The sequence below is a fragment of the Pelobates fuscus genome, chromosome 6 (genome assembly GCF_036172605.1).
Source record: "Pelobates fuscus isolate aPelFus1 chromosome 6, aPelFus1.pri, whole genome shotgun sequence".
NCBI classification, from domain to species: domain Eukaryota; kingdom Metazoa; phylum Chordata; class Amphibia; order Anura; family Pelobatidae; genus Pelobates; species Pelobates fuscus.
The window spans coordinates 121,520,167-121,546,913 of record NC_086322.1 but is presented as its reverse complement, the minus strand read 5'-3'; the positions used below and the strand labels follow the sequence as shown (position 1 = coordinate 121,546,913).

Genomic DNA, 26,747 nt, shown 5'->3' with positions numbered 1-26,747 from the left:
ATAAATGAAGTGTATATATATATATATATATATATATATATATATATATTTGTGTACGGGATTATGGAAGGGGCACACATTAAACTGTGTGTAATTTTAATATATGAGAGTCGGTTGAGGTGTGCCGAAACCGACGTGAGGTTAGGCCTGCAAAAGAGGGCCCACCCAGGTATAATGATATATGAAGAGGGTGTGGTGGGAGGGAATTTCCGAAATCGTCGCAGACAGGTGAGTAAGGGGATTAGCTGGGTTTAAATAGTCATAAAATCCCTCCCACAACTTCAGGCATACGCCTTCTATTTGTGTACGGGATTATGGAAGGGGCGCACATTAAACTGTGTGTAATTTTAATATATGAGAGTCGGTTGAGGTGTGCCGAAACCGACGTGAGGTTAGGCCTGCAAAAGAGGGCCAAAAAGTGTGTGACATTTATTAAACATAACAAAACATTTAGACATATTATAGAAAGCGAGCCTGATTTCTTTCTGGATTTGGAATGTACCGGTTGTATGCCGAGGACTTCCAGCGACCCATCTTCTCTACAAGACGAGTTGGAACTGGACGACTTGAGGCTGCTGTGGCGGCCCTAACACGGAATGAATGTCCCGAGAAGGAATTCGGATTGAGGCCAAGACTAACAAGCAAGGAGCGAATGTATAGCATGAACTGTTTGAGAGATGTGGCAAAAATTGTACGAGCAACCGTTATAATCAGAACGCATTTAGTATCTTGAACCACCTACAATACTTACACATATCGTAGGCCGTGGAGTACGTTTGCTTAGTATTAGTAGGCAAATCTTACCTGCGTAGACTCTAATTTCAGGCGTGATCGATACCTTTTTTGACCTGCAGAGGAAATCTGGACTGCGTGTTATTTTATCTCAACCGTTATGTTTAAGCAAGGTCCTACTTCAGGACTTCGGAAGTGGCTAAAGCGGAGGATACTGCAGGGGACTGGAGCTAGTTCTTGTAGCATGCTGTGAGGAGGAAGGGAACGAAATAAGTTTAAATTATGCAAAATTCAGAAGCCCATTGAGCTTTCTCGTGAAGTAGAGCTGCTAGCTAATGGGTACCAATAGGTGAAGATAAGGACTATCCCGTAAGAGTTGCTAGTAGCCCTGTGTTTGAGAGAAGCCCTACCTACGATTTGGGTCATGTGGACATGTATCATCTATGCGCGGCAGGATATTAACTTCTTGTGGAAGAGCGTTAACCTGACCGCACACGTGCGATTACCTGCATTAAACCATAGCGAAAAAGGACTGAAACAGGCGCCTGATGAAACTGCCGTGATGTGAATCGAAGAACAGAATGCGAAGCCGTGACCCACCGTAGGGAAATGTTTGCACGAGAGAGGAACCTGAAAAGAAGCTTTGACTAAATTCGAAGACGATATGTGCTCGTATAGCAAGTACCCTATAGCAGTTACTTGGTGGGCATGAGATCGTAAAAGATTGTACTCCAGGATGCATAAGGTGTTACGCCTTAAATCAAAACATCCAGCATGACCGAAAGTAACTCCCGATGGACTACTTAAGCATACATAAAGAGAAGCGTGAACAACGACCAATGCGTGACTAATGAATTGACTGCGCATGGAGGACCCTGTGGATGTCAGGCGTGCAGACAAGTCCCTAATTAGTAGATTAAGGATTCGAATTGTATTTGTTTGGCCAAAAAGGAGGCGGAGTGATGCCTCGATGTTCGATATGAAACAAGCGGGAATTCTGTTCACCCGGTCCGATCAGATCGCTAAAGCTTATCCTGCATTGCTTGTATAAGTGACGCCGACGTGAAAATAGAGTGATAGCGTGAGTTGATAAACAGTAATTTAGAACTCAATGTACCAAAGTGCCCCCAAAACGTTGCGAAGAAATAAACGGTATATCCGTAATACATGAGTCCGGAAGCAGTCACTGTACGTCACGTCAGCGCCTGGAGGACCCGACGATGGTCCAATACGAGGCCAAATCTGTACAACGTGCAATGTGGAGGGCAACGTGAGACCCAACATACCTATTTGACTGAATATAAGTAAGAAATGTCTGAAACAAGTCGCCGGAGGAACCGCTGGTCTTGGTGTCTGGTCTGGGCACGTAGTGTACGTGGTACCTAAGGATCGCCAGTGAGCGACAGGTTGGGGTAATATATATATATATATATATATATATATATATATATGTATCCTCGTACTGCTAGAACTAAGCATCTAGCAGACCCATGGCCTGTAAGAGATGACGTATTGAAAGCACCGGAGTAGCCGGGTATGATAGTTCTGAAATACCGTTTTGCATCAATGTAGGAGTATGTAACGCACGATCGAAACAAAGGCGGGAAATAAAGCGCTAGGATACCTGCAGCGGTTATGGGATCTAAAACACAGTGAATATGCTCGACGGGCGTGGGGTGTGCCGCCCCCCCCCCCAGCTTACTAGGAGCGCGAGCGTGAGTGCGTGTGTGTGTGCTGGCCGACTAGCTAGTGCCGCAATGCGGCTAAACGATTACACTAGGTTGGTGACAGGTGAGGCCCTGCTAGTTGCCAAGCGGCTTGAGAGGCTCTATCTATGCGTTGGCGTGAGGGGGTAGCGTGGCCACTGAATGAGGTGGCGGGGTGTTGGCCTCTCGGTGACAGTTAAACATAAGATAGAATGGGAGTGACGGATGAGGCCCTCTCTATGCCACAATGCGAGGCGACTAACTATGATTTGGCCCGAGGGGCATAGTACCTCCAAGTATGAGGATGGGTGTTGGCCTCGCGGGACCACTAACCTATGGCGAAGAAGCCAGGGGGAATAACAACTAGTGGACACCTAGGAACCTAACAGCCAGCAGTTGCTAACTAAGATGGAAGGTCGGGTAGTGAGAGAGGACATGCTACAGAGCGAAACGTGGGTAGCAATGAGGTAGGATCGTACGTTCTGAGCGAAACTGGAGTGCCCAGCGAGCATGTGGGGTCCAGATGGTCGGGACGTATGAACTGGAATGCGTGTTTGATCGTATGTACGGCCCTCGGGGCCTCGTGGTGCCAGACCGTGGCCTTGATTCGAAAATGTACTGCGAAATTTTATTTATTTATTTATTTATTTTTTGTAATATGTACATATATATAAATATATATGCAGACCTTGTACATAGAATAGTTAAAACACGTGCTAGCCGTTGCCGAGGCCCGCTCACTAGAACTGCGGTGTGAAATGAGATGCACTTGCCCGGAACATATGTGCTTGACTGCGTAGGAATACGCCGGGTTGTCATTTAACGCATATGCTACACCGACTGAGGATGAATGAGGACTGGTACGGATAATGCTTTGCTTGTAGCGTAAATGCCGTGAACCAAAGACCCTCGCAATGGTGAGCGGGTGAAGGAAAGCCAGTGCGGCGTTCGCTGCAAACTACCCATGATCGGTGCTCCTAATCGGATGCCCGTATGACGTCCTGCAATGCCACCAGCATGTCAATTAAGCCCTCTGTGGGGATTATGTTTACGTATGAAGGAACTAACCGTGCGGAGGAAGCCTTCACTCCGTTGTAACTCGTCATGAATGTGCAACCGTGCACAGACAATGGGAGAGGGGGGAGTGGGGAGGAGAGGGGGATCACCTTCCCACCCAGTATACAGACAGTGTAATGTAGACAAGACACTGTATACAAAGACTATCCGCATGCAGCGTGTGAGCGGCACCGAGTCTGTGCGTTGCGGGTAGCGCAGGAGGAGCGTAATAGTATTCTAAGGCTGGAGAGTTAGCGATCTAACAGGTGTGCCGAACCATGACATATACGCAGACATGTCCGTTAAATTTAAGCCTTTCTTCAGTTCAGTATTAGTGGAATTCGAGTTCACATGTGAGGGCAGATGACTGGGCTCTTTAATGCAATAATGACTCATTTTGGAACTTTAATTGTCTAGAACGATTTAAAGCGCGTAACGTACCGAATCCCCTGATGTCGAAGTTGTCTGCTCACTATTTAGTGAATAAACGCCCATTAGTGGGTATCATCTTGTCCTCTTTGTCTAAATCACTGTTGAATTAATGAAAAGAGGCAAGACTGTAGATCAATTGCACAATCCATCATGTGACGAATTCTGCACCTGAGCAGTGTTAACGGACACAGAGAAAAATGAACCAGGCATTTTGCCAGTAGAATTTAGAGACGGGGCATTAAACTTTAAAACTCGATGTATTATCGGACTGTGTCCCAAAATTATGAGACAGAGAACTCTGGGAAATGTAGTCGAACAACAGCTGGAGATGGCAGTCTTCAAGCGCTGCCTACAGTATGTGGAGCAAATATTGTATGGTTTACATAAATAATTAGGGCAAGCATTTAACTTCTGTAAAATAATTCGAATGCAGAATTCCGAGCCAAAATCAATTATATACATAAAGGAATTTGAAGTCCGCTGTGCTAGGAAAGGTATGTCAGATATAGGTGTGTAAGATGCAATGCATGTACTTGCCTCACCTGTGTGCGTGTCACGTCTAAGATATATGTATATAGCAAGCATGTACTGAGTCACGGCTGGAGAATGGCAATTAGACTCGATCTGTGGCACTCGGGGGACGGAGAATTCAAAGTAACACTCTCCACCCACCACCAGAAATCCCTCTCCGCTCATGGAGTAAAAGTCGTGCGCTCGCATTAACCCGGAATCAGGGACGTATTAGCCGCGAGGCAAACAAGGCATTTGCCTTGGGCGGCATTTTCCAGGGGGCGGCAAAAAAAGCCGCCCCCAAATGCCCAAGGCAAATGTCTTGTTAGCCTTGCGGCTAACAGACATGCCGGCGGGCTGCTGGGTGATCGGGCGGCACTGCCTGGCGGGCGGGCGGCTGGCCGGCGAGGGAGCACTTCCCCTGAGCTGTCTGCTCAGCTCCCTCGCCAGCCTCAGAGTGAGGCTGGGAGCCGGAATATGACGTCATATTCCGGCTCCGCCTCCCAGCCTCACTCTGCGGCTGGCGAGGGAGCTGAGCAGACAGCTCAGGGGAAGTGCTCCCTCGCCGGCCAGCCGGCCGCCCGCCAGGCAGTGCCGCCGATCGCCCAGCAGCCACTGGACCACCAGGGAGGAAGAGACACCCCCCTCCCCAGCATTCCCAAAGGTAAGGAGGGGGGTGTTAAATTAAAAAAAAAAATGTGTTAAAAATTAATTTAAAAAAAAAAGTGTTCAAAATAAAATAAAAAAAACGTGTTAAAAAAAAATTAAAAAAACAATTTGTTAAAAAAAAATAAAAAAAAATGTGTTAATGTGTTAAAAATAAATTAAAAAAAAAAAAGGGTTAATGTGGGTGGGTGAGTGTGTGTGTCTGTTAGTGTGTGTCTGTGTCTGTTAGTGTGTGTGTGTGTCAGTGTTTGTGTCTGTTAGTGTGTGTGTGTGTGTCTGTTAGTGTGTGTGTGTCAGTGTGTGTGTCTGTTAGTGTTTGTGTCTGTTAGTGTGTGTGTGTGTGTGTCTGTTAGTGTGTGTCTGTGTCTGTTAGTGTGTGTGTCTGTTAGTGTGTGTTTGCCTGTGAGTGTGTGTGTATGTTAGTTTGTGTCTGTTAGTGAGTGAGTGTGTTTGTCTGTTAGTGAGTGTGTCTGTTAGTGTGTGTGTGTTTCTGTTAGCGAGTGTGTGTGTGTGTGTGTATTTAGAATGCGGGGCGGGGGGAAAGGTTGGGTGGGGGTGGCACGGGGGGAGGGGGGGTGCCTGAGTTTTGTCCTGCCTAGGGCAGCACAAAACCAGGATACACCACTGCCCGGAATGTGCCGACCCCCATGAGAGCGAAACAAGCATGTGAAAGTCTAAATACAAGCATGGACCAGCGTGCGTGAAGCATAGACTGACGGAATTACACCAACACTCTATACATTATTGCATGCCGAGACGAACCGGCTGTACGGAGAATGGAATACCGACAAGTGAATAAGCGTACAAAGAGGATGTATATAACGAAAACATCGGAAAGGACTTACAGTTCGAATCGACGGATGGCTTCCGAAGCGTACAAAACTACTCACAAACCGGCGGGCAGTGTACGAGCGTCGCGGGAGAATGACGTCAGAGGTCTGTGAAAACGGAAATGAAGGCGAATTTCCGAAATCGTCGCAGACAGGTGAGTAAGGGGATTAGCTGGGTTTAAATAGTCATAAATCCCTCCCACAACTTCAGGCATACGCCTTCTATATATATATATATATATATATATATATATATATATATATATAATACCTTGCGTCCCGCACTCACAGCTCACGGTCTTGTCGTCCTTGCCTCGGTGCAGCCTCCGGCCTTTTGTATAAAATACTTCAATGGAGTACACTCACAGGACTCGTAATAGTGATAAGATGTAAGTATTAACAAACAAATAATGTCAACGTTTCAGTCCATCCGGACATTTCTCAAGACAAATTATAAGTGATAAAAAACGTTTGAGTAAACAATGCTAAAATGTTCATTGGAGGGTTAAAAAGTGAAAACGAGATATGAGATTAGCACCCTGGGATTGCTTCCCAGACAGCATCTATATTTTGTAATATACTTTGTATATGGCTTGTATCTCTTTCTCTATCATCACTTTTTCACATAAGCAATGTGGTTGTTAGGGTTAATTTGAATTGATGATTTTTTTTTTCACATGTACACATCACTAATGACATCACATAATCTTGTTTTCACTTGTTTCACCCTAAAATGAACACTTTAGCATTGTATACTTAAACGGTTTTTGTCACTTATAATTTGTCTTGAGAAAAACATCTTATCTCTGTTACGAATCCTGTGAGTGCACTCCATCGAGGTATTTTATATATATATATATATATATATATATATATATATATATATATATATATATATATATATATATATAAAAGATTTAACTGCACTCACTGCCTTTTCAATAATGAAGTTAATTTATTATAAACTACATGAAGCCCAAAAAGTAATCACACGTTTGCTAGCACTATTTAAACATAGTACTCACGATTTGTATATTACATGCTGTACCTTATTGCACATTTTTACAAACAATGCTATCCTCGGAGGACACATGAAATCAAGCTTTATAAAGGATTATACTTAATATATAAATATTCATTATTATTACAATTACTACTTAGATTACTCTTCACGAGTCTGGTTAAAAAATATAATTTTGTTTTCTGTTAGACTATTTAAAAGGTGTACTATTTAGCATTTGTGTTATATTGTATTCCACATGAATTACATTTACGTACGTATGTATGCAGTTTTATGGCTCTATAGATCAGCCAAAGAAATGGAGGCCACATAGGGTCGACAAGTATTATTGGTTTACAATGTCTTCTTTTGATTTTGTAAAGCAACAAGAAATATGACTGTGTTTGTCAATTGGACATTATATATTGAATAAGTGTCCTTGAAATGCATTATGATTTTAGAATGGCTGCTTGCTAAAGAAATTCAGATTCATAGAGGGAAATACATATTTATTGCTTTAATTGGCAAACGGCATAGTGATAAATATTAAAAGATGCATGACCTTCTGTGCAAAGAACCCTTACTAGTTGTTTTAAGTATCCTAAATTATTAATAGGCCCATGGTCAAATTAAATGTTGATTGCTAGCTGATGCTACATGAAAGGTCATGTGTAGTCAAGAAAAATTAAAATAAAAGGGCAGTCATGTAAATGATTTAATAAGAGCTTGTATGGGGTTGAAAATGAGGCAGTGGTACTTGTAGTTATTTTTACAGAAAGATGGAATGGCTAATATACTTCTTGACGTTTCAACAGGTGGATCTTTAGACCAACATACATTTATCCAATGTTCTAATACAAGTGTATGATTATCACATTTATTCACAATTATGACTGCCGTATACATCATGCTTCCTGCACTATGGATAACTTTTTCATGATAATGGGGTATGCATGTGAAAATCACTGCTTTTAAAATGTAGCATTCAAATGATGTTCTATTTCTCATTTAATTAACATGTTTCCTACCTGCAGCATTGGAAATGTGTATAAGTGATATATGTCCAATAAAGCATGGGAGATCTAGCAAACCTAATAACCACCTGTCAATTTTCCAGACATAATGCTTCATTAACTCCGTTCCAGTAAACTTTAGCAAAAATAATTTTTAGATGTTGTGGTGTAAAGTACCTCTGTATCATTTTTGATCACACATATTTATCACACTCCATTAAAACAGAACTCACGCTGCTGAGATTTTTTCAAAACCTAACTGGTAAAAGGGGGGGGGGGGGGGGGGGTCTGCCCCGGGTGTCACTAAGTAGGGAGGTGCCATGCTCTAGACCTCTTGCTGGTTTAGCCATAATAATCTCTCCCTCGCTGCTCGGCTCTCAGTCAGTGAGTCAGAGCACAAGGAGGGTATTCCCAGCCTGTGTTCTGACTCACACTGAGCAGCAGGGAGCGCAGAGCCAGGTTTCTCCCCTGCGTGGCCACTCTAAACATGCAGGGGGTCAGAGTCAGCCTGTCTAGATCCTGAGGCTGCACCTGCTGCACTGCCTGACCCTGGGAAGGAGCTGGTTGGAGGCTGAAAGCGCTGAGACAGCCCCTGCTGCTCCTGCACCCCTTGAATGGTGAGTTAATAATATTATACAGCACTTATACCCGCAATCCCCACCTTGTCATAATATCCACCCTGCCATTATACCCTCACCCTCCCTGCCATATATCCTCACACTTCCTGTCATTATACCAACACCATCCCTGCCATCATACCAACACCATCCCTGCCATTATACCAACCCCCTTCCAACCATATATCCCCAAACCTCCCTACCATTATACACTCATCCTCCCTGCCCTAAAGGGCTATATACCCTCATCCTCCCTGCCATTGTACCCCCAATCTCCACCTTGTCATAATACCCTTTCTGCAATTATACCCTTACCCTCCCATTACACCCCCACCCTCCCTGCCCTGTACCCCACTCCCTGTCCTGTACCCCCCCACCCTCCCTGCCATTATACCTCAATCCCCACCTTGTCATAATACCCTCCCTGCCATATACCCCCACCATCCCTGCTATTATACCAACACCGTCCCTGCTATATATCCCCAAACCCAGCTTATCATAATATTCTGCCTGCCATAAAACCACCACCTGGTCATAATTCTCACCCTGGCATCAACCCCTCAACATTTCATATGATACTCACTCTGCTATAATACCCTCCCTGACATATACACCCACCTTGTCATAATATCCTCCCTGACATATACCCTCTCCTGCTGGTAATACTCATATATACCTCCACGTCCTTACGTTACCCCATGCAATATCACACACTAAGTCCCAGACCCCAATCTACTCCCACCCACCCAGGCAAATACAACTGGTCCCCCGCACACAGACTCACACAGACACATTACACACAGGCTCACATTTACAGATTACATATACAGTCACACACATTGCACATACATACTCTGTTACAAACACACATTTTCAAACACAGCACAAGGACAGATATATAGTGGGAGGTAGTGAGATTAAACATTCTTTATGGACTACATAGGAGTTTGTGCATGCCGGCAGCCAGGATATGACATCATCCTGGCATCGACATCACTACTGGGAGCGTGAGTGAGCGATGCAGGAAGAGCACAGAGATCCCAGCCGAGTTAGACACAGTTAGTCAACAGGGGGAGGATCCACTTCAGCCCTCCTAGAGCAAGGTAGGGATGTTGGGTGGACCTCTTAATTACTAAATGTGTTTGTATGAATTTGATTTTTGTGTGTATGCCAGTAATTATGTGTGTATGTGATTGTGTATGTCTGTGATTATGTGTGTGGTTAAGCGTGTGTTTGTTGTGATTGTGTGTGTGACTGTGATTATGCGTGTCTGTGGTTATATGGGTGTATGTCTGTGATTGTGTGTGTATTTATATACATAAATACATATGTCTGTGTGTGTGTATATAAATGTGTATGTGTTTAGTAGATAGCTTCCTAATTTGGTGTCCTTAAATATGTCAATCCCACATAAGGATAACAAATAAGGGAGTTATCTACTAAACAACTGAAAGATTAAAATATAGAAAAAGGCTTTTTAAATTGTTATATTTTAGCTGTTTAGTAGATAATTTCCTATATTGGTGCCCTTACGTGAGATTCCATATGGAAAGATACCAAATTAGGGTGCTGTTTAGTTATATTTGGTGTCCTGAAATATGGAAATCTCACATAAGGATAGCAAATAGGTGAGTTATGCGCTAAACAATTTTTGACTGTGGTATCTTATGTGCCTCCATTGTATATTGTTACTAGAGTCGCCACTGTTTCAGGGGCCCGGTTGTGCGCTGCAGGGCTTTAACAGTGCGACGGGGCTTCGGTAATAATGTAATGGCAGCGCACACTCAGTGCTATATACATTAAAAACATTTTCACAGACATACACAAACACAAATCACATTTTTTACATTTTAAAGTGGGGGAGAGGGGGCTGCCAAAAAGAATCCCCACCACCAGTGCCAAATGCTCTAGGTACGCCCCTGGTTACTATTTTTTAATTTACATTGCCTGAGATGCTTGAGAGAAAGTGAGCATGCACAGGCCATTCATGTCGCGCTGAAGAGATTAGTGTGGTTTACTTTTGAAAATAACTGGGCCTCAATTTAATAATTCTGTTTAAAGATTTCAAATTACCACAATCTATTAGAAAAGCTACCAACAGAGGGTAGGTCCATCCCATATTATAGGCCAAAGGGGAGAAAATAAATGCATAGTCTAGATAACATGTTCTTGTAATATACTTGTGACGGAATGCTGGTACGCCTGTACTTGGGCTCTGGTGGGGAGCAGCCATTTAGACCACACAGACTTAGACCTAGCCACAACAGAGAGAGACAAGATGGCGCCGAACCAGAGACTGGGTGGGGGTTGGGACTTTTCCCTTTGTGACTCAGGGAGCTGAGTCACCTATTGTTGACTGTGTGTTAATCCCTTTACCTAATGCATAATGTTTTCCTGTGTATGCAAAGTAGGTGTTCTGTGATGGCGTGTCCTATTGGTTATTAATGGGTTTAGTGTGATTGGCTGTTTTATGCCTGGTTTGATTGGTTGCTGTTCCAAAACGTTGTGTGTTTACTAATGAGTTTACTTGTATACAAATATCTGGGTGTGTCTAATAAACATTCCTAATTCCTGTTCTACCCTCCAGCTGTGTGTGTCTGTCTGTTCTTGGCGGAGAGGTGTTAGCTGACTGGATCTTTGTGAACGGGCTGACATCTGTGGTTTGGCGGCGGGAAGAAGCTGTTCAGACGGGTGTGCTTAGTCTGGGCACAGGGGACCTGTCACAATACTTTTGAAAGTGGCTGTTACCTCCGAAAAAATTTGAGCTTTTCATAAAGACTGTGGTGGACTTTCACTGAAATTTCAATGTAGTCAAAAGAAATAAGACAAAATAGGGACTGCTTTTTAAATGTAAGTGTTTGGGTTAAATTAATTATCTGTTGTAATATTTACAGGTTCTATCGCGAAAAAAACCCTGAAACCTCAATACACATTCATCAAGTGCACTTAACATTTGTGTTAAATATAGTCTTGCACATAAACAAGTTTCAAAGACAAATATCATTAAAAAAGAGATTTGTGCTGTGTATTGCAAACTGTAGACGTGGCCTACTTTAGGCACTAGTACGTCAATACAGGTGCACTTAAAAACAGAAAAGCTTCTTCAAAGTTTAAAATTAAACATGAAAGCTCAGAACAGAACAAATAGCAAAGTAAACAAATATATTAGAACATTACGTACTCAGAATATAATTAAATATATTTTAGGGGAGCCTGTTCTAAGCAAAAGTATATTTTGAATGTGAACGTGTAAGTTGGCCTTTAACTATGTTCCATTTAGCCCCTTGTGTTACTCCTTCCCATCTTTATCACTTTTATTATTGGTCATCTATATGAGGCCTTTGGCCCTAGTCCTGTCTCCTTCCTAAATGCAATTTAACATCTCTGTTCTACCATTTACCCATTTTGCATGCCACTTTTTATTTTATCCACTCTAATTTTATCTCTTCATATCTATGTGTACGGTATAATGGTTGCCATACATGTTTTATTTATACCTTATTTACACATACACCTTTTATTCTTTCTCAAACTGCTTTTTAATATTTAAAAGTAATTTATCAGCAGAACAATAATGCACGTGTTGCTAATGCAATCTAAGGATCTCTGCCAAAACATCTCTGACAAACTTCCGTGGGGGAACAAGCCTGCACAGATTTGCTCTGTCATGATATAATGGGTTGAGAGATCCATAAGGGAGTTTATGGGGAAGTGAAATTTTAAACCTGTACTGTTCGTTAATAGGCTTATCCACATAATACTGTGAGGGAGCTGGTCTCTGCAGGTAGAGTGGCAGAGATCTATGCGATTTATACTCAATATAAGTGGCACAGAAATTATGGCGGAGATGCTGAGAGATAACAATTGATCTGAGATTGGAGTGAGAGGAGGGGGTCATGGACATGATTAGATTGAGGGAGAGATATGGGACTTAGGGACAGAAATATACAACTGGGATGGCAGGTGGAGAGAAAGATCAAGAGCAGTGGTTGTGGGTGAAGGAAATATGGGACTGGGTGGTTGGGGGAGCAAATGATGTAGAATTAGGGTGTTGGGGTGGTGGGGAAGATAAATATGGGTCTAGAGTGGTAGGGAGAGAGATACAGACCTCTGGTAATGAGGATGAGAGATATGAAACAGTGTTAGAGGAGAAATAGATGGAGTGAAAGGGAAAAGGAGGAACAGAAAGAATATTTGGCATTGTAAATATCAGGGAATAACGTGTGTAAAAGAAAAAGTGTGTGTGTGTGTGTGTGTTGAAATAACACAGAGTAATGTGCTCCTCAGCAGCCAATTTACTGTAGCTTGTGGTAATCTTAGAATTACACTACTATACTAATAAATTCATTTGGAATTATTGTACAGAATACATATTATAATTTATAACCAGGTACTTGTCAGAATGCCCAAAGAACGGTTAACTCACACCTATGTTTCTTGCTCAGTGATGTCATGTCTAATTGATTCAGGTTCTTGTAATAACAGATTGCCTATGTAACTATTGAACTCCTATACTCTCTTTTAAAGTTGGTTACAAGCTCAGTACAACTAAATGGTGGTTTGAATAATCCTTTTTACTACTGGTACCAACTACTTTAATGGATCTTAAAGGAGGTCTGCCGAATCCTCACTTGACCAAGTACCTTTTTATGATTAACTGTGAATCACGCTTACTCAATCGTCACAGTCTATGCCAAGTATTACAAAGTAAAGTATTTTCATTTACTACTCATGTTATTGTGTCCTCACATCACTGCTAAATAAAATGCAAATATTAGCAGGAATTATGGCAGTCAGCCTAAGAAAGTTGTACAGCACTAAACGTCACAGTATGTATAAGTTATCACAGAACTTCACAGTAATACAACTCACAGTAGTATGTGGTGTACGTTAATGTATGTGGTGTATAGTTATGCCTCTGTATCTACCTCCGGCAACACTACATTTTCCTCTGTTGTTCTATATATTTTTACCAACTGAACCCATTCAAAGCTGCTCACAGTACTTTGCCGTACTTTGAGGTAATGTTGCTGAACCACGACTAGAACCAAACATTTTTTGTAAATGTTTATAGTGGTTTTAGTGTACTAAATGTAAGTCCTTTAAAATGAGCCTTGCATATTTTATCAGCAGCTAGTGAAAGTACGGAACTTACCATTGTCATTTCCTTGTCTGATTTCTTCTGCAGTTCGATCTATGAGCACGTACAAAGACCATACTACACACGTGATGGCAATAATGTGAAATGAAACAGAACAAACTATCTTCCTCCTCTCACTTTTTGTCATCTGCAATTTTTCCCACTGAAAGAGAAAGTAATATTATTAAACATTGTGAAATACGGATTCATTGAGTAAAGCTATTAAATTGTTTAAACATACGATGAAGATGATGATGATATAGATCATAGACCATGTGTATAATATAAGTAAAATATTATGAAATGATAATACTGTTTAGAAATTTAGCAAATAAAGTGACAGGAAATGTAGCTTTTAAAATTTATTTTGAATATTCTTAAAGCATAAGAAAAAATGCTTAATGGAACATGAAAAGAATTTGATAGAAATTAATGCACATAAAGTAAATAATTATTTTGTAAAAAAAAAAAATGCAAATATATCTTTTGCACCTTAACTCAACCAAACATTATTTATCTGCATAGGGTATATTGGGAAAAAGAGGAGAAGGTACTTTACACATAAACCAGTGTTCAACAAAACTTAGAAACAGGTCTTCCCACAGTGGTTAGTGTTCCCGGTGTTCTTTACATTAGCTTTTTATTCACAAAAATAATACATGATAACAACTTGAATGAACTAATTAAACATTGACAGTTAGTAAGCATTCACATGGTTGCTAAAAAACTGAACTGAGAACAGGGTGCACAAGTGAAGCCCAAGATCTTGAAACCGTTTCTCTGTTAATGAGAGATTTGTGTTCACAAATAGGTGATATATCTGCTTTCCTAACCCTGCAAAAGATGGCCATTATATATATATATATATATATATATATATATATATATATATATATATATATATCTTTTTAAAAATACTTCATATATTTCAAGGACATATTTTCTCTATCTAGATTATAATGTAGATGACAAATCCATCATGTAGTTTCTCTTTCATGTCTTAAAGATGATATACAAAGATAGTATATCACCACCATTAATAACCTGTTAAAGACTATACTATTGCAGCTGTGGTTCTTGCCAGTCTCAGTGAGACTCAACTACTGATGGTGCCTTTTTAAGGCTTTTGGGACTCCCCTGTTGGTTACACCATGCATTGAATCTAATCATATGTACATTACCTTAGTGCAGCATAGAAGCTAAGACTGAGTAATAACTGTGAGTGATTCTATCATCAATCATTCAGCCTATGGTCTCAGTCTAGCCATATGTTACTGGGTTGGATTAGATTAAGGGCTAGTTAATATTAGGGATAGGGTTAGGGGTTGAGATAGGACTTAGGACAGGTTTACAATAAGAGAAGGTTAGGAGTATGGTATGGGATAGAAGTTTGAAGTGCTGCTCATTCCAAGATATTTTAGATTGCTCTATGACGTGTAACTCTCTGGAAGTGTCATCAACCACTAATGGTGATTAATGTCAATTCTGTGCATATTTTTTGCACAGAGGGTTTTTGACTGGCTGATAGCACACAGGTGATGCTTTCAGTCAGTGAATAAACTATGGAACAGCATCCAGCTTCTGCAGCTCATCAGAACCTGGATCTGCATCACCTGGCATCAGAGAAGGCTATGTGCCCAGTAAGAGGGCAAACCATTGCAAAATGGTTAACTCCATTAGTTTGTAATGATACCAGAGTACAACTGGCATCATAACCACTACAGTGGACCCAACGTGCCTTATTTGTCCATGAAGAGAGGTATGTCTTTTTAATATGTTGGAGGAGCAGAAGGAAAGCACGGGACTGCATGGTCAGAACATGTAAGTATGGTTAATTGTTTAATACATGTTGCAGAGGTAAAGACAGTTCATTAGTCATATTAGAAAATCTTAGTGTGGAATTCTTATAATTTTTTTTAAATTGACAGAGTTTGTGTTGCCATGCAGATGATGAGCACAATCTAAGCTTGCTTATTAAAGAAGTACTTATGTTAGAGTTACTTATACCTTTCAATACATTTTAATCAGTGAAGTGTTCCATTAACTTGATCTAGAAATATGACTGAGAATCTGTATCTTTCGCTCTGTCTATCTGTCCTCAGCAGATTCCATACATACATTATTTAGTATTATTTGTATTAATTTACTTATTTTTAAAGTTTTATTTTTCATGTTTACAATGTCGTATTATTATTATTATTATTAGTGGCATTTATAAAGTGCCAACATATTTCACAGTGCTGCACAATTGGGAAAAAAGACAGTACAATATAAACAGACAAATATAAAAGGTAAAGAGGGCCATGCCTGCCAGCAGAAATCTAGCCCCGGTGTACAAGACATACCTGTGTGTACACACACACACACACACAGATATTATTTATTTTTATTCTGCAAAATTTATTTACTAGTGTTGTTCTTTCTGCAGTGGACATTTGTAAATGGTCTGAATATGGCACCTGGCCATGAAACTATTTGAAGTGTATGTTTCTCTTTTCATTTCTGTCTCTCTCTCTTTGCTGTCGTCCTGTTGTGTGTTTCATAGATTGATACGCATGCCAATTAAACTAGTTCATCATTTAAAATTGTTCCAATTCCCATGTAATGCCATTTTTTTCTCTTAAAAGTGTACTGCAATGCAGTAATGTACCACTACTGCCACCTACTGAACATAAGCATTATTGCAATTAATTACAGATAAAAATATATTTCACTGTATATAATATGAACATATCTGGTAAATTAATAGTATACAGTATGTTTTAAATCATAGTTTCAATTAATGTTATTATAAACATCAGCAGCTAGAAATTGTGTATATTAAAATTCATGTAATCCCGGTTTATGTATCTTCTGTGCTAGACATCTCAAAAAAACACATTAAACATGTTGCTTTCTTGAAGCAAACAGCTAACAGCATTTAACAGGAAGTCACAGCAGACAAGTTAGACATGTTTTGTGTCTTCTTGTACATTATTTCACTTTTTGTTGTTAATACATAATGGTCTGGAGATCCTTTGTGATCTATCCAAGCCAGAGAACCAAAGATGATCATGAAGGGGCCCAGGCAACAGTTTTTGTAGATTTTGTTTCTGATTTGTCTGTGATAATGAATTTATCAGACACAGTCTTGTACGCTATTAATAGTCAGCTTGATTTAGAGTGGCTCTGTGATGATATACTTACAGTATCCCAATCGATTCTTCTTTTCTCTTCTATTTTTCCTAAAATACATAAGACGAAGCAGGGACTACTTTGCCTTATGTATTTTAAGTATGCTTGACAAAAGGTGGATTCGTTTTTTTGGCAAGTGGCGGTGAGGAAAAATACACTGTCTCTTGAGGTTCCCATAGTCTCTCGGATCGTCCATAGACCTCATTGCTGTACTCTCATACATGTGTGAGAGTACAGCACTGACATGGGCTTCTGGCAGATGAGGAGCTGAATAGGACCCATGAAAGAAGATTGGAGTGACCACGAGGGACAGCTTTAGGTAAGTTAAAGTTGCTTACCACAGAAATCATTTGGTGTGTTTACAAAATATGCAAGGACCCCAGAAGGTGACTGTCACACTTTAACCCCTTAAGGACACATGACATGTGTGACATGTCATGATTCCCTTTTATTCCAGAGGTTTGGTCCTTAAGGGGTTAAAGTACGAATATCAGCATTTTTTTCCCAAATGTTGATCTCATGCAAATCCACAAAAAATAAGACTTCGATTTCCTCTGTATGTTTTCATGGATTTCATATGCATATGTCATATATTCATTCTCACTGCTCTATACCTTGTTCTCTACTACTTTGTTTGACAGAGAACTCATTGTGCCCAAGTGCACCATAGTATAAAATTACTAGTCACATGTTCTCAATACCCTACACTATGTAGCATTGCTACTGTGTCTAGCAAGTGTTTCCATGTTTTCTGGAAGTCTGTCCTAGCAACCACACCTCACAATTCATAGCAACTGTGCTATGTTGTGTTGCAATCCTATTTTCAGTAAATCCTGTTGTGACAAAAACCATTCTCTTCCTTCGTTTTACCCTTTAACCCCTTAAGGACCAAACTTCTGGAATAAAATGGAATCATGACGTGTCACACACGTCATGTGTCCTTAAGGGGTTAATCGAATCTAGGCTGATGCTGGGGGAACTTGGGCTATAATCACTACTGCGCTTGGGACTCGGGAGATTTAGAATGGAAATACTGAGCCGGAGTATAGGGGATCCGTTACACTGGTGGCAAGTGGCGGGATTTTTCTCCCAAATGGATATCCAAAACCAGGAAACGCAGTGAAGGGTCCAGCAGCGTCCCTGTCTAAAGAGGAACTCTGGAGATGGAGCGAGCTAGCCCCTGGGCAGCATCCCCATATAAGAAGGATTTTCCAAAGGACACTGCAGGGCACCTTGGCCTCGGAGTATGGCCCTTTTTCTGCAGAAGATGAGCTGGTATGGAAAGAAAGCGTACGGTGAGATCTCTGGCACGAGGCCCTGGAGCAGTCTCAAGCTCAAGGGGGAGAGAGTCTTCCCAGTTCAGAACGGCGCAGGCCGAAGCAAACAGTGCTGAGGCTGCCTTTATTGGAGCATCTACCCCGGGAAGAGTGGATTATAGAATTGCAGCGGCTGTTCAAGAAGGAACAGTGGCTGGATGAGTGAGGCATAAGGGGCACTACGGTGGTACTTGGTTCAAAGATGCCCGTGGATGGTGGAGAACGAGAGACCAAAGGGAGAGGTCTACAATGGCCCTGGTCTACAATGGGAGGCTTTAGAGGAGGAATTACTTCAGCAGAACAGAGCAGTCTTGGTATTGGGGCATCTGGGAATACCGTATGGATGCACTGGAACTCCCTAATGCTACAGGTCTGGGGCCAGATATCACCTGTCTGGTAGCTATAGAATGGGAACTGGAGCAGGAATACCAGAACCTACGAAATGCAGTTCAACAGCAAGCATCCCTGGGAGTGGAGATAGTCGGTCTCTCTAACCAACCCGACAGGGATGCTGGGCAGCCTTCCCAGATCCCAAACAGCAGCAGTAGTTTCAGAGAGTAGAGACAGTCGGTCTCTCTCTCACCCCAGCAGCCTAGTGCCTACCCAGCGGAAGAGCTGGCATCAGGGCAGAGCACTGCTGGCCTCTGCCCACCAGTCCATGAAGCTTTTGGCACAGGAGGGGTGGATGGGACCATGGTCTCAATCCCTGGAGTACAGGGATGCTGGGTAGTTGGCCTGGATCTCCAACCCCCTAGTGTGGGAGCCCAAGTCACCCTTTTGCCCCTTCAGCAGAGCTGAGATATGGTGCCCTCCGTTTCCCTCCCCAATGGCTCTGTGTATCCCTGAGAGGGGAGAATTGCGCCCTTCCCCTCCAGCACGCCAAGCGATGCCGCAGGAGCAGATTCTAGCTGTTGCCCTGCCCAGAGAGACTGAGTTATACCTGGGAGTGTGTGGCAGGAGGCTTTCTGGTGCACGGCACAGTCTGGGAAAAAACACCAGACTAACACAGACCCAAACTGATTTGAGGTCTGGGGTCTGGTTAGTCTCCCCAGGAGGGGGAGATATGTGACAAACACCCCTCTGCCTGGACGTTCGCCATGGGCTCCTGGAGGAGTGTGGATGCTAGCCTCCTGCCCACTGACTATGGGCCAAAGGCCCTGTTCGGGAGTTAAATCTCCCCAACCACCATTAGTGGCTTTCCCTGGGTGTCCCTGGTTCGGCACTTTCCGGAGCTAGAGAAATACCCGGACCGGACATCCCCAAGCCAACCCATTGGGGTCTATGCGGGAATGCCGTCCCATAGAACTGTGGGGGGCTATGTGACTAAAACCCTATTTTGCCTTCCCAGGAACTATTCTCTTCCTTAGTTCGGGAATCCATTTAAACTTTGTTTTTATGTTACTAAAGTTGACTGCTAGCTCTGATTTCATGGAATTGTCTTGGGCATAGGACCACGTGCACGGTCGGTCAAATAATTGACTTCCATGGAAATCTCTAACCCCTGAACCGATCTGGGTGATTTTTGGATATGTTGGTCACCCAGATAGGGGCTATTATGGGATGTAACTTTTGTGGGGTTTTTATGTATTTTAGGGTTTTTTATAAATTGTGTATTTTCTGTGCCAGGAGATAATGGAGTTTGTACAGTTCCTGACTTAATTATCTCTCAGGCACCGAGAAGGGATTACCCTGTTTTGTGTGGGAGTGTCCTGGGTGTGTTTGCTGTGACTCTGAAATGTATAAAAGCAGGCAATTGAGCCTGGATAAAGAGATTAGTTTTACTCCTTCATCAAGTCTAGGCTGATGCTTGGGGGAACTTGAGCTATAATCACTACTGCGCTTGGGACTCGGGGGATTTATAATGGATACTCAGTCAGAGTATAGGGTATCCGTTACACCTGAAGTAACTTTTGCTCATTATTTACCCTAAAAATTTGAGCAAGATAATGCGTAATGTAAATTACATTTTGTTCAGCAAAAATCACTTTTGCCTTTGCTACAAGATGGAAATAGGACTTGGTTAAGGAAAAAACTTACATTTTGACCTACAAAAAATAGGACAAGTGAGTAGGCTTAGATTTCCATAAAGTCTAACAAAAATATTCTGTTGCCAAAGTTGGAGTGACAGCAAAGGATAGAATACTCTTTTTTTATATAAAGCTCTCATGCAGAACATTCAGTAATTTCATGCACTTCATGGTTCTTCATCATCCCATTGTGATGGTGTGAAACGCATCAAAGTAACATCCACATGAATTCCAGGACCCAAGGTTTCCGAGCAGAACACTGACCAGAACATAAAAATACATCTGCCTGCCTCCCTTCTTCCCAGAATGCATCCTGCTGTAATTTCTTCCCAGGCAAACAATGCCCACTCACGCGCCCATCCACCTGATCTAAAAGAAAATATGATTCATTACATCATTTAGTTCTGATGCTCACATCCCCTTACGGCGGTGGTCATGGGTCATCATGGGGACTCTGTCCGGTGTGCGGATACACAACCTCATACGCAGAACACATCAATGCACTGTGCGTTCTGACACCTTTCTATCATAGCCAGAATTAAGTTTCAGCAATTTGGGTTCCAGTAGCGTTACTGTGTTATCGGACCAGATGGGCTAGTCTTCATTCCCCACATTCCTTGGGCACGTATGTCCTTCCTTGCACCACTTTTAGTAGGTACTAACCACTGCATACCGGAAAAACTCACAAGACGATGTTTTGGAGATGCTCTGACCAGTCATCTAGCCATCACTACGTAGCCCTTGTCAAAGGCACTCCAATCTTTTTGCTTGCCCATTTTTCCTGCTTCCAACACATGGAATTCAAGAACTGACTGTTCACTTACTGCCTAATATATTCCATTCCTTGACAGGTGCCATTGTAACGATATAATCAATGTTATTCACTTCACCTGTCAGTGGTTTTGAGGATGTGGCTGATCAGTGTATAGTATTGTATGTATCTGAAAATCTGCACCAATATGATATGCAAAGAGCAATTTAAAGCATCATTCTATAGAGTGACAGAGAATGTTATATACAACCCAGGAGATAAAGCGAAAAAGTGGGATGATTTTATAGACAAATGGAAATGTCCAATTGAATTATAGTCCAATGAAAATCAATTTAATCTTGAGTATTAAAGCAAAACTAGACACTCTTACAGAGTTAGGCCTTAGGACAAAATGTATTTCTAATACACATTTAACACTCAGTGACATGATTTGACTTGCTTTTTATACAAACCTCCAGACCTAAGAAAATAGTTTTCTTTGCACCAAGTAGACTGAATGTAACCAGTTCGGGAACCTATCTGTATATATCTTAATCTTTTTGAAAACGTATATCTAAAAACCCTCAGGCTATAGAAAATAAAGTCAAAGAGCCCAGAAAGTCTTTTGGAATATAGACATGCCATAGGTAATACTTTTTCATTCAACCTATCAAGTGAGCTTTCTGAAACAAACACAATTGTGAAAGTTTGTCTGATAGATCCCAATGAACTATTAGGGTATGTTCTCCCTGTTTGGCACCAGTACTCATAACTTCCTTCACATTTTCTAGCATTTCCTAGTTCACAATATTAATATTCCTGATCACTATACGCATCTGATGGCAGGATGCATGAACAAACCGCATGCTTAACCCCATCAGGACGGAGTCAATCGTGCACGTTCTGATCAAAACAAAACAAACAAAAACTGGAATTTGCGCTATATGTCTGTTCAACCGTAATTCACCGCTGTCACATTCAGTGCACCCACACTTATTATATATCATTTTGTTCAGGAGAAACAGGGCTTTAATTTATCATTAACTATTCATATATGGAACATAATTTATTATGAATAAAATTTTAAAAAATGTGAGAAAATAAGATTTAAAAAAAAAAAAAAATTGTATTTCCGTCTGACATTTTAGCTGTGAATGTTATAATACTGTTAGGTTTTACTGCAAAAAAATGCACATATTTGTAATCAGCGCTGTCTCACATGTATAACAGTACCCCCCATTAACAGGTTTTATGGTGTTTTGGAAAGTAACTACAAGCCAGCTGATACAAGCACAAGCAAACTACAGGCTCACTGATACACACACAAGCACACTACAAGCTCACTGAAACACACACAAGCACACCACAAGCTCACTGATGCACACTACAAGCTCACTGATACACACAAGCACACCACAAGCTCACTGATACACACACAAGCACACTAAAGCGCACCACAAGCTCACTGATACACACAAGGACACCACAAGCTCACTGACAAACACACAAGCTCACTGATGCACACTACAAGCTCACGGATATACAGACAGCGTCCGGATGGGCAAGCTCGTTGTTTAAACAATGAAAGCCTGCTATGCCTTCATTCAGAAAGGGCATCCCACATTTGCACCAGCAGTATACATACTTATTCATAAATATAAACATAAAAATACAAAATACAGAATTATACTCCGAGAGTCTACACGATATTGAGTTCAAGAGCAGCAGCTGACTACTCGCATGCTACCCGGACAGCATCAAAAGGAACTCCACTGACCCCTTAACGAAGGAGACATCTCCCAGTGTGGGAAAGCCTGTTTGTGGGTAACGGGAACATATACCGTTTACCCACCATTCCATCTAGTAAGCAGTAATCTGTTTTATATCTTATGTATCCAGCAGTGATCTGCCTTGTGTTTGAATATTAAGCAATGACCTGCTTCATGTTTGTTAACTAAGCAGTGACTTGCTTTACACTTGTGTTTTTATATTCATTTTTATTTTCTTTTATATTTGATATTGTTATATACTGGTGATAAACTGGTAATAAATTGTTTCATATCCAGCTGATTTAGTAATTATATATACATTTTAAGAAGTGCCAGTTAACCTATACAGATCTGTTCTATGATCTTTTCATATTTTTCTCTTACATGCTGAGGATAAATTGGAACACCATCCAGTCAGAAGTATAAAGTATTTTCTTTTCCTTTTGGAAACTCTGTTGCATGTGGGAGAGGGGCTTGTTGTAGTTTGATATCGCTCCACTTCTCAATACTATACTCTGAATACTCTATATGTGGTGAAGGGATCACTTTGAAGTGTGGTAGCTAGTATCTATTAAATATTTGAGAATTTATATAGTCTATAAATAACTCTATTTTTGCTCCTATAGAGTTTCTATATACTAAGCGCTCCAGTATTGTGTATTTTATTCTGTATATTTGCTTGCTCCCTTTAATTACTGTTTGAGCTGCTTTCTAAAGGAACTTCATAATATGGATGTATTTAATAAACGGATGCTTCTATGTATGGACATAGAAAATAAATTTAAAAATATGCCCTCTAACTATACCAATCAACAAGTAAATGGGGATAATTCAGAAATTAAATCAGTTTGCCGTAAATTAGAAACTTTGTTGGCAAAAGAGCTTAAAATAAAATTAGAAGTGGTCACTTTAGAGAAATATATCTCAGACAAAATAGTCCCAAGGGGTCTGAGGTATGGAAAGCTCCCTGCGTTTGATAGAGATGATGGAGAATTTATGGAGGAGTGGTATACGCTAATGGACAACCTCTCCTTCCAGACTATGACCTTCATTATCAAACGCAGGCAGCTGACCCTGCGAAAACTGGATAAGGACATTTTGAAACTTAAAAAAGAATGTGAGAAATTTAAAAGCGAAAAATAATTTATAGAAAAAACATATGTGAAAAAATTGATCAATTGGAACATGATGTTATATTGGTTAAACAGAAAAAATACTATCGAGATCAAAAAGACTATATGACTAAAACGGCCTATGTGAAATAATATGAAAATGAAAATACTCAGAATAAACCCCTGAGAAAGGGAAATAACAATCCTAATTTCATTTTTAATCAAAGATCTAGGCCTCCATATAATACAGGGTACAGGTATTATAACAGCCCTAGGATTCCCTCAAGGAATGATTTTAGGAGATCAAGTAATCAGTCCGTAAATGAAGGAAAGAGAACAAATGTTTATGCGTCCCAAAAGTGGGAGACTCAAAAAAGGAATTACCAATGACAATATAGGGGCCAAAGACAGGATAATTTCTATATGCCGATTAGGAATCGTTTTGAACCCTTAGGGAAAATGAACGATAACCCCACTACTCCTTTTTTAGAGAAACGAAGGAGGAATTTGGAATTGAGTCCACCCGCAGTGCATACCAAAAGAATGAAAATGAAGGGAGAAGGAGGAACAGAGGGGGGGAAAGAATAAAAAGAGGTATAAGGGACCATAAAGCTCCAGTGGAACCAATAGGGATATTTAATTTGTCTGATAAACAACTAGGAAAAGCACATATTTTGCTACTTTATAAGGGCTTAAAATTCGCTCCCACAAGGAATTTGGATACATTCCAATTCTTTGTGGATCTGAATAAATTTACAAGGAAACTTTGTCTTAAAAAACATTTTAATAAGAACATAGAGATTCCCATAGCTGTAAACGAACAATGTGAACTTGAAAATGAAAGGGTAATACATACTTCATTGAAAATAAAATACCTCTTTTATCCCAAATGGTTGGTGTCTGAAGGGATGATTACTTTTCAGAATATGGTCAATTCAGACATACAAAGATTAAAACCATCAAATAGGGTTGAGTCAAACTTAACCCCCCAGGAACATGCAGCATTTAAGGATTTGAGACAAGATACCAACATAGTGATCAAACCAGCTGACAAGGGGGGTGGGGTAGTAATTATGAATTATAACTATTATCTAGAAGAATCAAATAGATTACTTGGAGATGGTTCCACTTATAAGAAGCTACCCCAGAATCCCACACAAGAAATAAAAAAGAAATTCCTTGAAGTAATAGAGAAGGGATTTAAGGAAGAGGCTATAAATGAAAAGGAAAGGGAGTATATTGAGATCAAATATGAAAGGGTACCAATATTCTACTTCCTCCCGAAACTACACAAAGACAAGCTCAAACCACCGGGAAGGCCCATAATTTCGGGTATAAACTCAATATCGTGTAGACTCTCGGAGTATGTAGATCATTTACTACAACCTTTAGTGAAATCCTGCCCATCATATTTTAAGGATACGACCAGTATCTTACAGGAACTGCAAAACATTAAATGGGACAATGATTGGCTTCTAGTCACAGCAGATGTAGCTGCTTTATATACTAACATTGACCACAAACTTAGCATTCAAGCTATAAGATATAATTTGGAACATAAATCTTCATATCCAAATTCAGTTTATTGTAGAGTCCATTGAGTTTATTTTACGTAACAACTTTTTTTGGTTCAACCACGATTTTTATTTACAAGTCTGTGGCACAGCTATGGGCACCAAGTTTGCTCCCAGCTACGCAAATGTATTTATGGCGCGTTGGGAATCCTTCCACTTTGGAGGAGATAGTGGCTGGGAGTCGAACTTGGTGTTGTATAAACACTACATTGATGATTTGTTTTTTATTTGGCGAGGAGAAGAACTTCTGAAATTGTTTATTCAATATGTAAATTCCAATCAGTGGGGGATACATCTATCTTTTGATTATAGCGATAAAGAGGTCATTTTTTAGACCTCACTGTGTATATAGAAGCAGGTAATATTAAGACCAAATCCTTTTTTAAATCTATCGATGTAAATAGCTACATAGAAATTAGTGGTTGCCATTTTAGCCCATGGCTTACCAACATTCCGAAGGGACAACTAACTAGAATAAAAAGGAATTGTACGGATCAGAATGTTTTTGCACATCAAAGCCAACGGATTTTGTCTGACTTTAAGGAGAGAGGCTATCACGATCATATTTTATGTAAAGCTGTAGAGGACACTCAGAATATAAATAGAGATAATTTGTTGAACTATAGGACTCAGAAAACAACTATGAAACAAGAGAATGATGTTCCTTTCATCTGTCAGTTTTCAGGGCCTCAGAACAATCAAGTCAGAAAAATCATTTCTGAACATTGGCATTGGCTATTAAGGGATCCAGTCCTATCGAAATTCTTACCCCCCACTCCAAAAATAGTACATAGAGGTGTGAAAAATTTAAAAATAATTCTAACAGACAATATTCCGAACAAAAATCAAACTAACTCCAACTTCACTAATCAACTAAAGGGATTCTTTAGGTGTGGCTATTGTAATGCCTGTTGGAACACGGGTAGTGCAAAGCAGTGCATTAAGGATTTTACAGTCAATGGGAAGATATACAAGATAAAAGAGCTCATAACTTGTCAAACACAAAATGTGATTTATATGCTATTTTGCCCATGTGGCTTAAGATATTTAGGCCGTAAAACTAGACAGCTACGAACGAGAATATGTGAACACACATATAATATTAAGAGAAAATATCAATTGCATCAAGTTTCCCTACATTTTGAGGAGTTCCATAATTCTGATCCCTCCCTTTTAAACTTCATGGGGATCCTACAGGTTAATAAGGACTGGAGGGGGAGCAATTTGATTCAAAATTTAGGCCGTATAGAAATGAGGTGGATATTTGAACTGAATACTCTCATTCCTAATGTAATGAATAATAATTTTGAGATCTGTCATTT

The 26,747-nt window shown here is 40.5% G+C and overlaps 1 protein-coding gene across 1 annotated transcript in view; it reads right to left on the bottom strand.

Moving 5' to 3' along the window:
• Nucleotides 1–26,747, bottom strand: part of MARCHF1 (membrane associated ring-CH-type finger 1) — a 226,930-nt gene that overhangs the window by 44,321 nt on the left and 155,862 nt on the right. Inside the window, exon 6 of the mRNA XM_063458206.1 lies at nucleotides 13,718–13,865. Within this exon, the coding sequence (XP_063314276.1) occupies nucleotides 13,718–13,865 (148 nt within the window). The remainder of the gene's footprint in view (nucleotides 1–13,717; nucleotides 13,866–26,747) is intronic.